This window comes from Rhagoletis zephyria, unplaced genomic scaffold, assembly GCF_001687245.7.
Source record: "Rhagoletis zephyria isolate East Lansing unplaced genomic scaffold, Rhagoletis_zephyria_1.1 Rzeph_scaffold_00108, whole genome shotgun sequence".
NCBI classification, from domain to species: domain Eukaryota; kingdom Metazoa; phylum Arthropoda; class Insecta; order Diptera; family Tephritidae; genus Rhagoletis; species Rhagoletis zephyria.
In genome coordinates, this window is record NW_016157192.1 from 309491 (window position 1) to 321674 (window position 12184).

At 35.5% G+C, this 12184-nt stretch overlaps 2 protein-coding genes across 6 annotated transcripts in view; both read right to left on the reverse strand.

The window, feature by feature from the left end:
• The window catches only part of LOC108377602 (uncharacterized), a 380884-nt gene that overhangs the window by 224071 nt on the left and 144629 nt on the right, over positions 1-12184 (reverse strand). The window lies entirely within an intron of this gene.
• On the reverse strand, positions 922-2922 carry LOC108377642 (uncharacterized). Its single transcript, XM_017633918.1, has 2 exons — positions 2898-2922; positions 922-2821 (listed from the first exon to the last, which is right to left on the reverse strand). Exon 2 carries the CDS (start codon positions 2713-2715, stop codon positions 1936-1938), a length of 780 nt encoding a protein of 259 aa, XP_017489407.1. The 5' UTR covers positions 2716-2821; positions 2898-2922; the 3' UTR covers positions 922-1935.

Below are 12184 nucleotides of genomic sequence, written 5' to 3' on the forward strand. Positions count from 1 at the left end.
ATTTAGCAGTAAGACAATATGTATATGTATAAGCATATGTACATGTAAAAGCACAGTATTTTATTGTTATTTTATGAAGGTATGTTGGGGAAACGGAACGAATGTTGATTATGGAAGGCGGAACGGAACACCTACGTTGAGGATTGTTGTTGCCGGTTTAACACCAAATTGCGATACACATGTGCACAATTGTCTGTGTCCGTTTTAAAGTTGATCCTTCTCTCATTAGGGGTGTTCGTAATGTGTAACATTTCCAAAATATAGCGTTTATTATAGTTCTTTTCTTCTTGTAAAATGGCAACATTATCGAAATCGGGACAGTGTCCCGTATCCCTACAGTGTGCTGACAAGGCCGTCTTATTGTCAGTTGAGCTGTTCCTTAACTTTATATTTGATTTGTGTGCGGAAATCCTTGTCTTGAGTATAGTTTTAGTTGTCCCCACATATACTTTTTGGCATGAGTGGGACCCGTTGCCATTACATGAGATTTTGTATATTACGTCAGATTTCTCGCATCTAGGAATCTTATCCTTAGTGTTGCTATACATTTTTCCTAGTGTGTTGCTGCATGTAAATGCTAGTTGGACCTTCTCTTTATCATATATATTAGAATGTTTAATCCTCTCAGATATCCCCGGAACATATGTAGCGGTTTTGTATACTTTATTCTCATTATAAGTATTTTCTTTATCGGTCCTGACGTAATAATTCTGAATGAGTTTCCTAATTAAGCAAGAGGGGAATTCGTTCTGTTCCAAAATTTGTTGGATTATATTTTTGTTCTTTTTATGAAAATATTTGTCGCTAGTAGTGAGAACTCTTCTAATAAAATTGGTTGCGGTATTTAAACTAGTTTTGCTCTCATGTTTCGAATTATAATTAATTAATCTCCCCGTCGACGTAGGTTTGCATACCAGTCAATTTTTAATCGGTTGTTCTTCCTGATTACTAGGGTGTCCAGATATGGTAGTTTTCCATCTTTTTCTATTTCTATCGTAAATTTAATCGTCTTTTGGTAGCTGTTTAATAAAGTAAGCATTTTGTCTATATCTTCTCTTTGAATTATGGCAAACAAATCATCCACATACCTGGTTCGGAGACGCGGTTTATTGGAACAATCACTTTCAAATTTGGTCAGTAAATCTTCCATTACTATATCAGCTATCACTGGTGAAGCTGGGGAGCCCATAGGCATTCCTGACAGTTGCTCATATATTTTGCCATTATATTTAAAATATCGATTATCTTTTATGCAAAATTTTACCATACTTAAGAATAAATCCCTAGACAAATTTGTATGCTCTTTAATATCATCCCACTTCGAAGCAATAATATTTATAGCCAAATCCACCGGGATACTTGGGAACAAGGAAACAACATCGAACGACACTAAACTTTCGTCATCATATATATAAGTATCTTCAATCCTGTTCTTGAAATCAATCGCGTCTTTAACATTGTAATTGGAAGATTTTGTAATGTTTCTAAGGATATTGACAACGTATTTGCATAAATTGTAGGACGGGACTTGATAGACGAACAAATGGGTCTGAGGGGTATCCCTTCTTTATGTATTTTTGGTAAACCATAGATTCTTGGTGAATTGGCTGTTTTACAAATAAGCTTGTTCTTTTCTTTTAAATCAATGACCTTGTTATTATATAATCTCTCCAATATTTCATTATTTTTGTCTTGTAATTTACTGGTTTTCATGTTTCAAAATTCTGTAAGTGCAGATGTTGTTGACGATTTACTGCATCTTTGTATCGTACTCAACCTTGTTCATAACTACGGTTACGTTCCCTTTATCGGCATTAAGAACTAAAAGGTGTTTATTGTTCTTTAAAAATGTTCTTGTGGAATGTACAGTATCGCGAATAAACTTATCTCTCGTTGATTCTGTTCTCTTATTGAGATGGTCACGTATTAGTGTCGTCAAGTTGTTTCTTTCGATTTCTTGTTTTTCTTTATCTTAATTGTTTGAATGCAGTTTTCCCCATCTGCTATAAATTGAAATAATGGAAATTCTTTATTACTTGTTGGTGAAGCAAATCTAGGACCAAGAGAAAGAAGCCACTGAATGTCATTAGAAATTTGCGTAGTTGACGTGTTGCAGAACCACCCTGGTACACCCTTTATGTTTAAAAGTTGTTTCTGTTTGTCTTTTAGTTTTTCGTATTTGTTTGTTTGTGTCTTCTTAATATCCGCAGCAAGTTTTTTTGTTAGTAGATTTTCACTTTCAAAAAATGTTGTGGAGTCAAGTGTGTTTAGTTGTTGATTTATTTGCGTCTTTAGGATATTTACCTCCTTTTCCTTTTTTCCAAGCAGCTCATGTTTGATTTTGATGAGTAGGTTTAGTAGTTTGGTCTGAACATTTTTGATGAATTTGGAAACTGAATTGGTGATTTTTGTTGGTAATGCTTTGTTACTGGTATTATTGTTGATTATGTAAAGTATATTTTTCGTAGCGTTGTCAATGAAGTTGGGAGTTAATCCTGTTCTCCCGCACCTCTCCAGGAACTTCGTCGCCTCCGACAGCTTTGTCATGTGTTGTGTTATGCGTTGGTAGTTTTTGATACGTTTGTTGGTGTTTATATCATAATGGTCCTTAATATTTCTGTAGACTCTTGACGTGTCTTTGTGTTTTCGGTGTGCTCTCCGCTTAAACATATTATGTTTCTGTTGTTGGCCTTTGATTTTTAAGTTATGAATCATTTTTAACAAGCTCGAGGCCCATCAGTTAAATAAAACGTAAAAACTTCGTTCTATCGATATCTTTAATTGTCGATTTTTCGACCTCAATCTGAGGTCATCTTCAGGACTGTAAATATACATACAAACACGATAACTTATTATTAACTTTAAATTATTACAAAAATACATTAAACACAACTTACACTCTTGATTGTGTCTGGTGGACTGATTAGGCGTACAGAAATAAAAGTTAAACAAGTGACAACTAAAACTAAACTCAAGACAAAGATTTCCGCACATAAATCAAATATAAAGTTAAGGAACAGCTCAACTGACAATAAGACGGCCTTGTCAGCACACTGTAGGGATACGGGACACTATCCCGATTTCGATAATGTTGCCATTCTATAGGAAAAAAAGAACTATAATAAACGCTATATTTTGGAAATGTTACACATTACGAACACCCCTAATGAGAGAAGGATCAACTTTAAAACGGACACAGACAATTGTGCACATGTGTATCGCAATTTGATGTTAAACCGGCAACAACAATCCTCAACGTAGGTGTTCCGTTCCGCCTTCCATAATCAACATTCGTTCCGTTTCCCCAACATACCTTCATAAAATAACAATAAGATGCTGTGCTTTTACATGTACCTACATATGCTTGTACATATACATATTAGTTGCGTTCCAGATGCTTCACGATTTGCAGGTTTTTACACGAAGTCGTTCCAGGTGACCACCTCCCATAAGGTTTATTAATGGAGAAAACAGCTGTTCCTGCAAATCGTGAATTGAAGCATCTGGAACGCAACTATTGTCTACCTGCTAAATGTTCCGTGTATTGTTGTTTGTATGTTTTTTGTTTACAATTACGGTATTTTTAATTGTTTACTTCTTATGTTTATATTCATTTGCCTAAAATTTCACTTGTTTAACTTTTATTTCTGTACGCCTAATCAGTCCACCAGGCACAATCAAGAGTGTAAGTTGTGTTTAGTGTATGTTTGTAATAATTTAAAGTTAATAATAAGTTATCGTGTTTGTATGTATATTTACAGTCCTAAAGATGACCTCAGATTGACAAAATACAATTAAAAATATCAATAGAACAAAGTTTTTGCGTTTTATTTAATTGCTGGACCTCAAGCTCGTTAAAAATGATTCATAATTAAAAATTCAAAGGCCAACAACAAAAACAAAAAAGAACAAAAAATCCTGACGTCAGAGAGAAAAACTAAGTTTTACTATATTTGGCTCATAGTTTCGTTAGTATATCGATTCTTTCGTGTGTTCTGAAATTTTTTTGTTTTTGTGGCACAGTGTTATTTATAGTTTTGAAATATATTTCATGAAAGCACACAATAAAAATAGTTGACATCACTTTCTTTTTTAAACACCTAGGATATCACTGACCATTACCAAGGACCCTGAATGACGGCAAAGCTCAAAGCTCTACATATTTGTTGATGTGAGTTTTGAAATGAACGATACAAAGTTAGCCGGTACACATATTTTAAAATTTTTAGAATCAGTGGTTGAAATTTTCTACTGAAAGGGTTAAGAAAGCTTTAGTTTAAAAGTTTGATACTAAATGCCTTTCACCATAAACGGTGCAAATTTTCTGGGTTATGAAGCCTCTAGCAGTACAAGATTAATTTAGTAAGTATTTCTTTACTGCATTCATCTGAATTTCGGGGGTTACTACAAATTTAAATAAATTGTCTGTTTAATTTCTTATAAAATTTACCTTTAAGTTTTTGCATCTTAAGCATACATCGAAAATTTGTTTTAGAGAATCTATGTGAAATACTTACAGAAACGAGTAACCTATTTGCTGAGCAACCGAGACGTAAAACAAATCGGCAAGTACATATCGTTCCCCGCATTCCAGAAACATGAATGTGTAAAGATTAAAATTTTGAGAAATCAAGTTTGAAGTTTTTTTACGAGACTTAACTCTGCATTCATGTAATTGACTTTGTGAAATATATGCTTTCCATGTACGTATGGTATTCTGGCTTTTGGTATAAAATAGAACATCCAAAGGTTAAACAAGTCAACCCAATAACTCAATATTGGCATAAGGGTGATGATATGTATTTACTTCACAATTATTAATTTTTTTATACGCCTGTCCTACATATCTTCGCAGTAAGAAAGTAGTAGTCGTATTTCGACACCTAAGTGGAAGATCGACCTATCTCGGCAGCCAGTTCGAGAACGTCCTATATCAGAAAACGTTTCAAGAACACCCTACTTCAGAATTTGATTGAAGAATGCCCTATTTCTGAATTCGGTTCAAAAACGCTCTATCTCAAATGAAAATGTATTGAAAATGTGGTGAGATAGGGCGTTTTTGAATCAGCAGCTGAGTAAGGGCGTTTTTGAACCGAATTGTGAGATAGGGCGTTCTTGAAAATTTTCTGGAATAGGGCGTTTTCGAACTGGTTGCCGAGATAGGTCGATCTTCCACTCAGGTATTGATTTCCTGTTAATATACCTCTATTTGCATCAAAGTCAACAAATGTAAGTTTAGTACTCCGCTCTACTTACTAAACTAAATTTATATTTGGCTATTAGTTAAGATTGGAATTATTTAGTTTACACATATGCATTAATAAGGATTAATCAGTCATTAAAATACATTAAAATTTTGAAATAAAATTTTCGAGGAATTTTTTTTATATGTCAGCTTTCCTAAATTTGATCCTGGCGACGCCCATGGCGATGTTTTACATATCGACTTTAGTGCGATACTCAGAGTTTTGATTATTGTTCATTTTTTGACTGATCATAAATTGTAATATTATTAATTCTTTGGAGTCCAGTGTTTAGAAATTTCATGACGATTTTTTTACTATTTCTATGCGATTTTTATGAAATCTCAATTTTCTGGAATGCAGAGATATGAATGTAAAAGTTCTAAATATTTATTTTATTGAAAGTGAAAATGGAAAATTTTTATAAATTTTATATCTGAATACTGGGAAATTTTCCAGAAAATTGCTTTAATAATAAGTTAAATAAGTTGACTAAATCAGTGAATCGACTACATTTAGTTTTCATTCTCACACAGTAGGCTCAGGAAAAGGACAGATTCGAGGGGGTTGGACCAAGGGAGAGGGATGTTAGAATAGCTGATGTAGGTGCTCATTTGAAGAGCAACACGAGCTCTTCGTCTAAGATAGGATTGGTGGTCTCCGATAGTGGAACTCACGATCAGTGGATGGTTTATTCTCATTCCCAAGAAAGTTGATTCTACATGCACTAGTGTTCCCGACAAAGGACTGTTTTTTAGTGATCAAATCTTATTAAGGTCGGTGAACCCTGTTAAGTGTGAAATTTTCTTTCCTTTTTTCTGTACTTGTAATCCAAAATACTTCGAACTTATTTTGGGTTATTGATTTCTAAATTAAAGCTATACCTATTTTTAGCAGTCATATTGTAATTTTGACTATGATTTCTGACTACAGTAAGCGTTAATGTAGAGGGAATATGTAAAGTAAACCGATTTATCAGGGGTTTTCATGATTTGAAAATGAGGAAACTGAAAACTCGAAAACCGGGTTTCGGAAAAGGCGAATAATTGAACACCTTAGTATATATTGTAAATAAACATCCAGTTTTTGCTTACGTGTAAAAGCACATTTAGTGCATTTAGCTCTAAATGCAACTTTAGAAGCACATTTAAACAAGCAGAATTCGTCCCCTAAATGCAACTCCACTTCTGCGTTAAGAATCTAAACGCATGTGCCATTTGAAAAATACTACGATTCGAACACGTTTTAATGAGAAAAAGTGGCAACCATGCTTTTTCGCGTATACAGTTGCTAGCTGCGTTTCAGTGATCGCCGGTAAAGATTTCATTTAAATTTTACATTATTTGGATTAAAAAACTCACGCAAATCAATCACCGATACGGTGACCAGATTTTTGTGGCCAAAAATCGAGACATTCTTGGCAAATAATCCCGGGATTTTCGGGGTTTGTAATTTCCACTCATGGCAATAATAGAAACTCCTTTTCTTGACCAGTATTGGCTATATTTCTAAAACACCGCACGATAGTAAATTTTAAACACAAATATCAATATGTTCGCGAAACCATAGGCCAAATATAGTAAAACTGCGTTTTTAGTTTTTCACTCTGACGTCAGTAATTCAAAGTTGATTTAAAAAATTCAGAGAAATGTGCTTAGAGAACACGTATGGGTATCAAATTAAAGCGGAGGTCCTGTAGAATTTAAACAGATTCAAGTTTTTGGTGCAGAAGGACTGGTAAGTAATTAAAATATCCTTTTAAAATTTTATCCTTGAAATCTCGAAATATTTGTTTTTGAAAAAATTATATGTTAAGGACTTATATAGACTCGATAACATCCTCGACTTTCATCCTTCTAACTTTATCAGCTTAAAAAAATTACCTATTCGTCCTTGTGAATCCAAAAAAATTTAATTTATTTTAATTCTAAAGAAATTTTCTCTTGCATTTACTACCCATATTTTTATTCTACATTCCACTGAATTTTTTAAATAATTTTTGGAATTAATCAATGTATGAAAGTACAAAGTCCTTTAAAATAATTCCTGACGTCAGAGAGTAAAAATAAAAACGCCACTTTAAATAAAAAGTAGTGTTACCTGACAATGGTACCGATAATTTAAGTCAACTGAGTCGAATAATAATGTAGAAGTTTTCCAATTTAAGTAAACTTTATTGAGTAAATAGCATTAAATGACACCTAGTTCAAAAATTTAGTCGTTCTCGTCGAGCTCCAAATCGAAAAGAAACTGTTCACGCTAGCACGGTGCTAACAGTTGATAGGTGACAGTAGTACGGATGGTGGGCAAGCAATCGGTGATAATACATCCCACATCATTACAGCGACGAGGTTGCCAGATCTTCAGTATCCGCAATCAATGACCCCAGTACGCGGGCAGAATACCTAGAAGTTTTGAGACCAAATCGTGGTTTAGCTCAGGATTATTAAGATGATTCCTTAGCGATGAGGCTTTTATGGTGGCGCAGATATTTTGAACCTCATTGCGAAATCGACGATTGTTTCTGGCTTGTTCTCCTTCGGTGGACGGAGCTCACGAGTGTGGAAAAGCAACACATCTATTATCAATTCGGCTCTGGCAAATTTCATTTGCAAATTTGCCATAATTTGTGGAACGCAATTCGTATCTAGCATTAAGATTTTGACTGCATTGCGTGCGGGTCCCTCAAGCGCCTGCCGGAGTCATAACAAGTTTTCAGCATCCGAGAAACCACAAAGTTCTGTCGACTGCTCATAAGAGGCTTTAAAAAGGGGCCACTCCTCAGGCTTACCTGCGAATTTGGGTAGCTCATTAACGCCCTATTGGTCGTTAGTGAGTCTTGGTTGCAGTTGAGTCAAGTTATTTGTGTTGATGCACCCTGCCGGTTGGGGGGAGGAATGCTGTCCCTTCCGCTGTGCTGAACTATGTGACCCTTGTTGGTAAAGAAGGTTAAAAGCAAAAGCTGATGATAAGATGTGACGTTGAAAGAAGCAGCTTCATTGACGTAGCTTCATTGACTGTTTATAGTTGTCGCTTTATCTGTATCAAACGATATTCTTCTTCTAGATCAGGCATGCCCAACGCCGGCAGAACTCCATAAGCAAGTGCCCTGCGCTGGCAGAATTCAATAGGCAAATGCCCTGCGCTGGGCACGGCTGTTCTAGATGCTTCATCCGTTGTTCAAAACAGCGCGTACGTGTAAAGGTTGCCGTCGACGTACAGTTAGCCGCAGCGGAGGGGTCGCCTTGCGAATGTTGTGTAACGGTTGACATAACGGTGCCCTCGAGCACTTTCCGAGCTCTGCAACGATTACTTGCTTGTGAGTCTTCACCAGTAGCTAGAGATTGGTCGTTGATTTCTAGGTTTTCCGGAGCAAGATCGGGGTGGCAAATATGTTCTTCATTTTGCGCGTTCATTTTCGAAGTGGCGGTTAAAGAAATATATGCGACTGCCTCTGACAAACGCGTTAACTCTGAGACCCCTACGCCAGCGAGGCTGACGCAATCGCGACATCACCAACTACGAACATCAGTAGTTGCAGCGGCGCCAATGCACTAACGGTGAAACAAAGAAGTGCACATGGTGCACCTAGCCATATTATCGGAGTCTTCGCCATCGCAAATTAAGCCATTGCGCAGCGGATCGACGCAGCTCTGTTCCGCCATAGATGAATGATTTCTCGACGATTATCAGGAAATAAATTTTTGAAAATGTTACCTGACAATGGTACCGACAATTTAAGTCAACTAAGTCGAATAATAATGTAGAAGTTTTCCAATTTAAGTAAACTTTATTGAGTAAATAGTATTAAATGACACCAAGTTAAAAAATTTAGTCGTTCTCGTCGAGCTCCAAATCGAAAAAAAATTTTTCACGCTAGCAACGTGCTAACAGTTGACGGGTGACAGTAGTACGGATGGTGTGCAACAGAGAGCAACAGAGAGTTGCTTTGAGTATGATGGAGCCTTTTTGATCACCCTCACTAAAAATCGAGCACAAGCGAACGCCACACTCGGCTACTATGTGTTCGATCGAGATGCACACCCGACAGCGGCTTTGAGTACGAACGAGTCTGTTCGATCACCCTCGCTATAAATTGATCACAAGCGAACACCACACCCGGACACCCGCAGCTAACCCGAAAATTTGTGTAACAATGAAACGGACACCCGAACATTGCGATAAAATGCAGGACACCAATGAAATTTCCCCGAAGGTAACTGGCGCCAATATGTTCCAACAAAGCATACGATAATGTTGTTGCTTTGTGCTTGTGCATACGCAATGAAAAAAATTAGAAGCGAAGTAGACAAAAATGTTTGTGCATCTATTTCGTATAGTTTCGCGTGGGATGCTGCTTGTGTATATATTAGAACACACAGCCTAAAACTATGTAGGTACATAAGTACTTTTACAAAAAATAAATGTGCACCGAGTGCATAGGGCTTGGGCATTGACCTTAACAGAAACCAATTAAAAATCAGAGGAGAATACGTAAAACCGTATTTAAGTGTGTATTTTTTTACAATATACATATGTAGGTTCGTATGGAGTAATAGCTTATATCGAAAGACTGGCTTTAGTATAATGCAGCAGTCGCAGCATACGATTGCGAATGACTCATCGGCGCCGAGCCGTTGAAGAACTTTTGGCAAATAAATGCGCAAGAAATAGTACTGATACTTGCAAGACAATATTCTTATTAGGTCTCATCAAAAAATTCCTTGTCATTTAAAGAATAAAGAGAATGCCGCATTATACTAAAGTCAGCTTCCCGACATAAGCTACTGTTCAATACGAACCCAGATATACCCACTTACCATCACGTATTGAAAATAAAGACAATTTTTTTTAATTTCGGAGTTTATATATAAATAATAATAAACAGAAAACATTTATTGTACAATATTGTCACAAACAGAATGTTCATTTTCGGTCATTATTTCTATTAATAATTATGTACGTAAGCAAGTAAACAAGAAACTTAGCAGTACACAAAAAAAAAATTAGACTACTGCGTTGCCGATCACAATCTACACTAATGCCGATTTTTTTCTACCGAAAAATGCAACCTTCTCTTTTCACTCTACGCACAAACACTTAGAAGAGCGCGATGAGAAGGCAACATTTTTTGTAGAAACGAAAACGCCATAAGCCAATCAAAACAAGTAAGAAAGTCTAAGTTAATTAAGTTAATTAAATACCCGGCGCAAGTATTAAATATATGTTTTTTCACCTTTCCGAAAGCTACCGCTAGATGGTAAGCGGGGTGTATCAATTTTGAGTAAATTAGCTGCCTTAAATTTCGAAATATTCCAGTTTCAAGCATTTTGAAATTTACCGTTATATGAAAAGCGGCCGTAATTTTAGTCCGATTTCAATAATTTTGAACGTTTTGCTTTTATGTGGTAAGGACAATAAAAATACCGAGTTTGGTACAAATTGGTATAACGGTTAACGATAAACATATATGTGATCATAAGTGGGCGGTGTTAGCTTTAATATTTTCTGATTTATCGAAGATTTTGTATTTCTCTAAATTACCGGGACATGGGATGTGGGCGTGGTTATTGTCCGATTTTTTAAATTTTCGGCCATTTAGTATGCTGTACCCAGGCCAACAACTGTGCCAAGTTTGGAAGAAATTGGTAAAGCCGTTACCAATATATGCACATGTAACCATAAGTGGGCGTGCCTACGCCCATTTTCTAAAAATTTATAATTTTCGTCTGAAATTTATTGTAAATATCAATTTTGAGTGAATTATTTTCATTATCTTCGAAAATAGCGCAGTTTTCGTATTTCTNGCAAATAAATGCGCAAGAAATAGTACTGATACTTGCAAGACAATATTCTTATTAGGTCTCATCAAAAAATTCCTTGTCATTTAAAGAATAAAGAGAATGCCGCATTATACTAAAGTCAGCTTCCCGACATAAGCTACTGTTCAATACGAACCCAGATATACCCACTTACCATCACGTATTGAAAATAAAGACAATTTTTTTTAATTTCGGAGTTTATATATAAATAATAATAAACAGAAAACATTTATTGTACAATATTGTCACAAACAGAATGTTCATTTTCGGTCATTATTTCTATTAATAATTATGTACGTAAGCAAGTAAACAAGAAACTTAGCAGTACACAAAAAAAAAATTAGACTACTGCGTTGCCGATCACAATCTACACTAATGCCGATTTTTTTCTACCGAAAAATGCAACCTTCTCTTTTCACTCTACGCACAAACACTTAGAAGAGCGCGATGAGAAGGCAACATTTTTTGTAGAAACGAAAACGCCATAAGCCAATCAAAACAAGTAAGAAAGTCTAAGTTAATTAAGTTAATTAAATACCCGGCGCAAGTATTAAATATATGTTTTTTCACCTTTCCGAAAGCTACCGCTAGATGGTAAGCGGGGTGTATCAATTTTGAGTAAATTAGCTGCCTTAAATTTCGAAATATTCCAGTTTCAAGCATTTTGAAATTTACCGTTATATGAAAAGCGGCCGTAATTTTAGTCCGATTTCAATAATTTTGAACGTTTTGCTTTTATGTGGTAAGGACAATAAAAATACCGAGTTTGGTACAAATTGGTATAACGGTTAACGATAAACATATATGTGATCATAAGTGGGCGGTGTTAGCTTTAATATTTTCTGATTTATCGAAGATTTTGTATTTCTCTAAATTACCGGGACATGGGATGTGGGCGTGGTTATTGTCCGATTTTTTAAATTTTCGGCCATTTAGTATGCTGTACCAAGGCCAACAACTGTGCCAAGTTTGGAAGAAATTGGTGCAGCGGTTACCAAGATATACACATGTTACCATAAGTGGGCGTGGCTACGCCCATTTTCCAAAAATTCTAATTTTTCTAATTTTTCGTCTAAAACTTATTATAAATATCAATTTTGAGTGAATTATCTTTAGTAG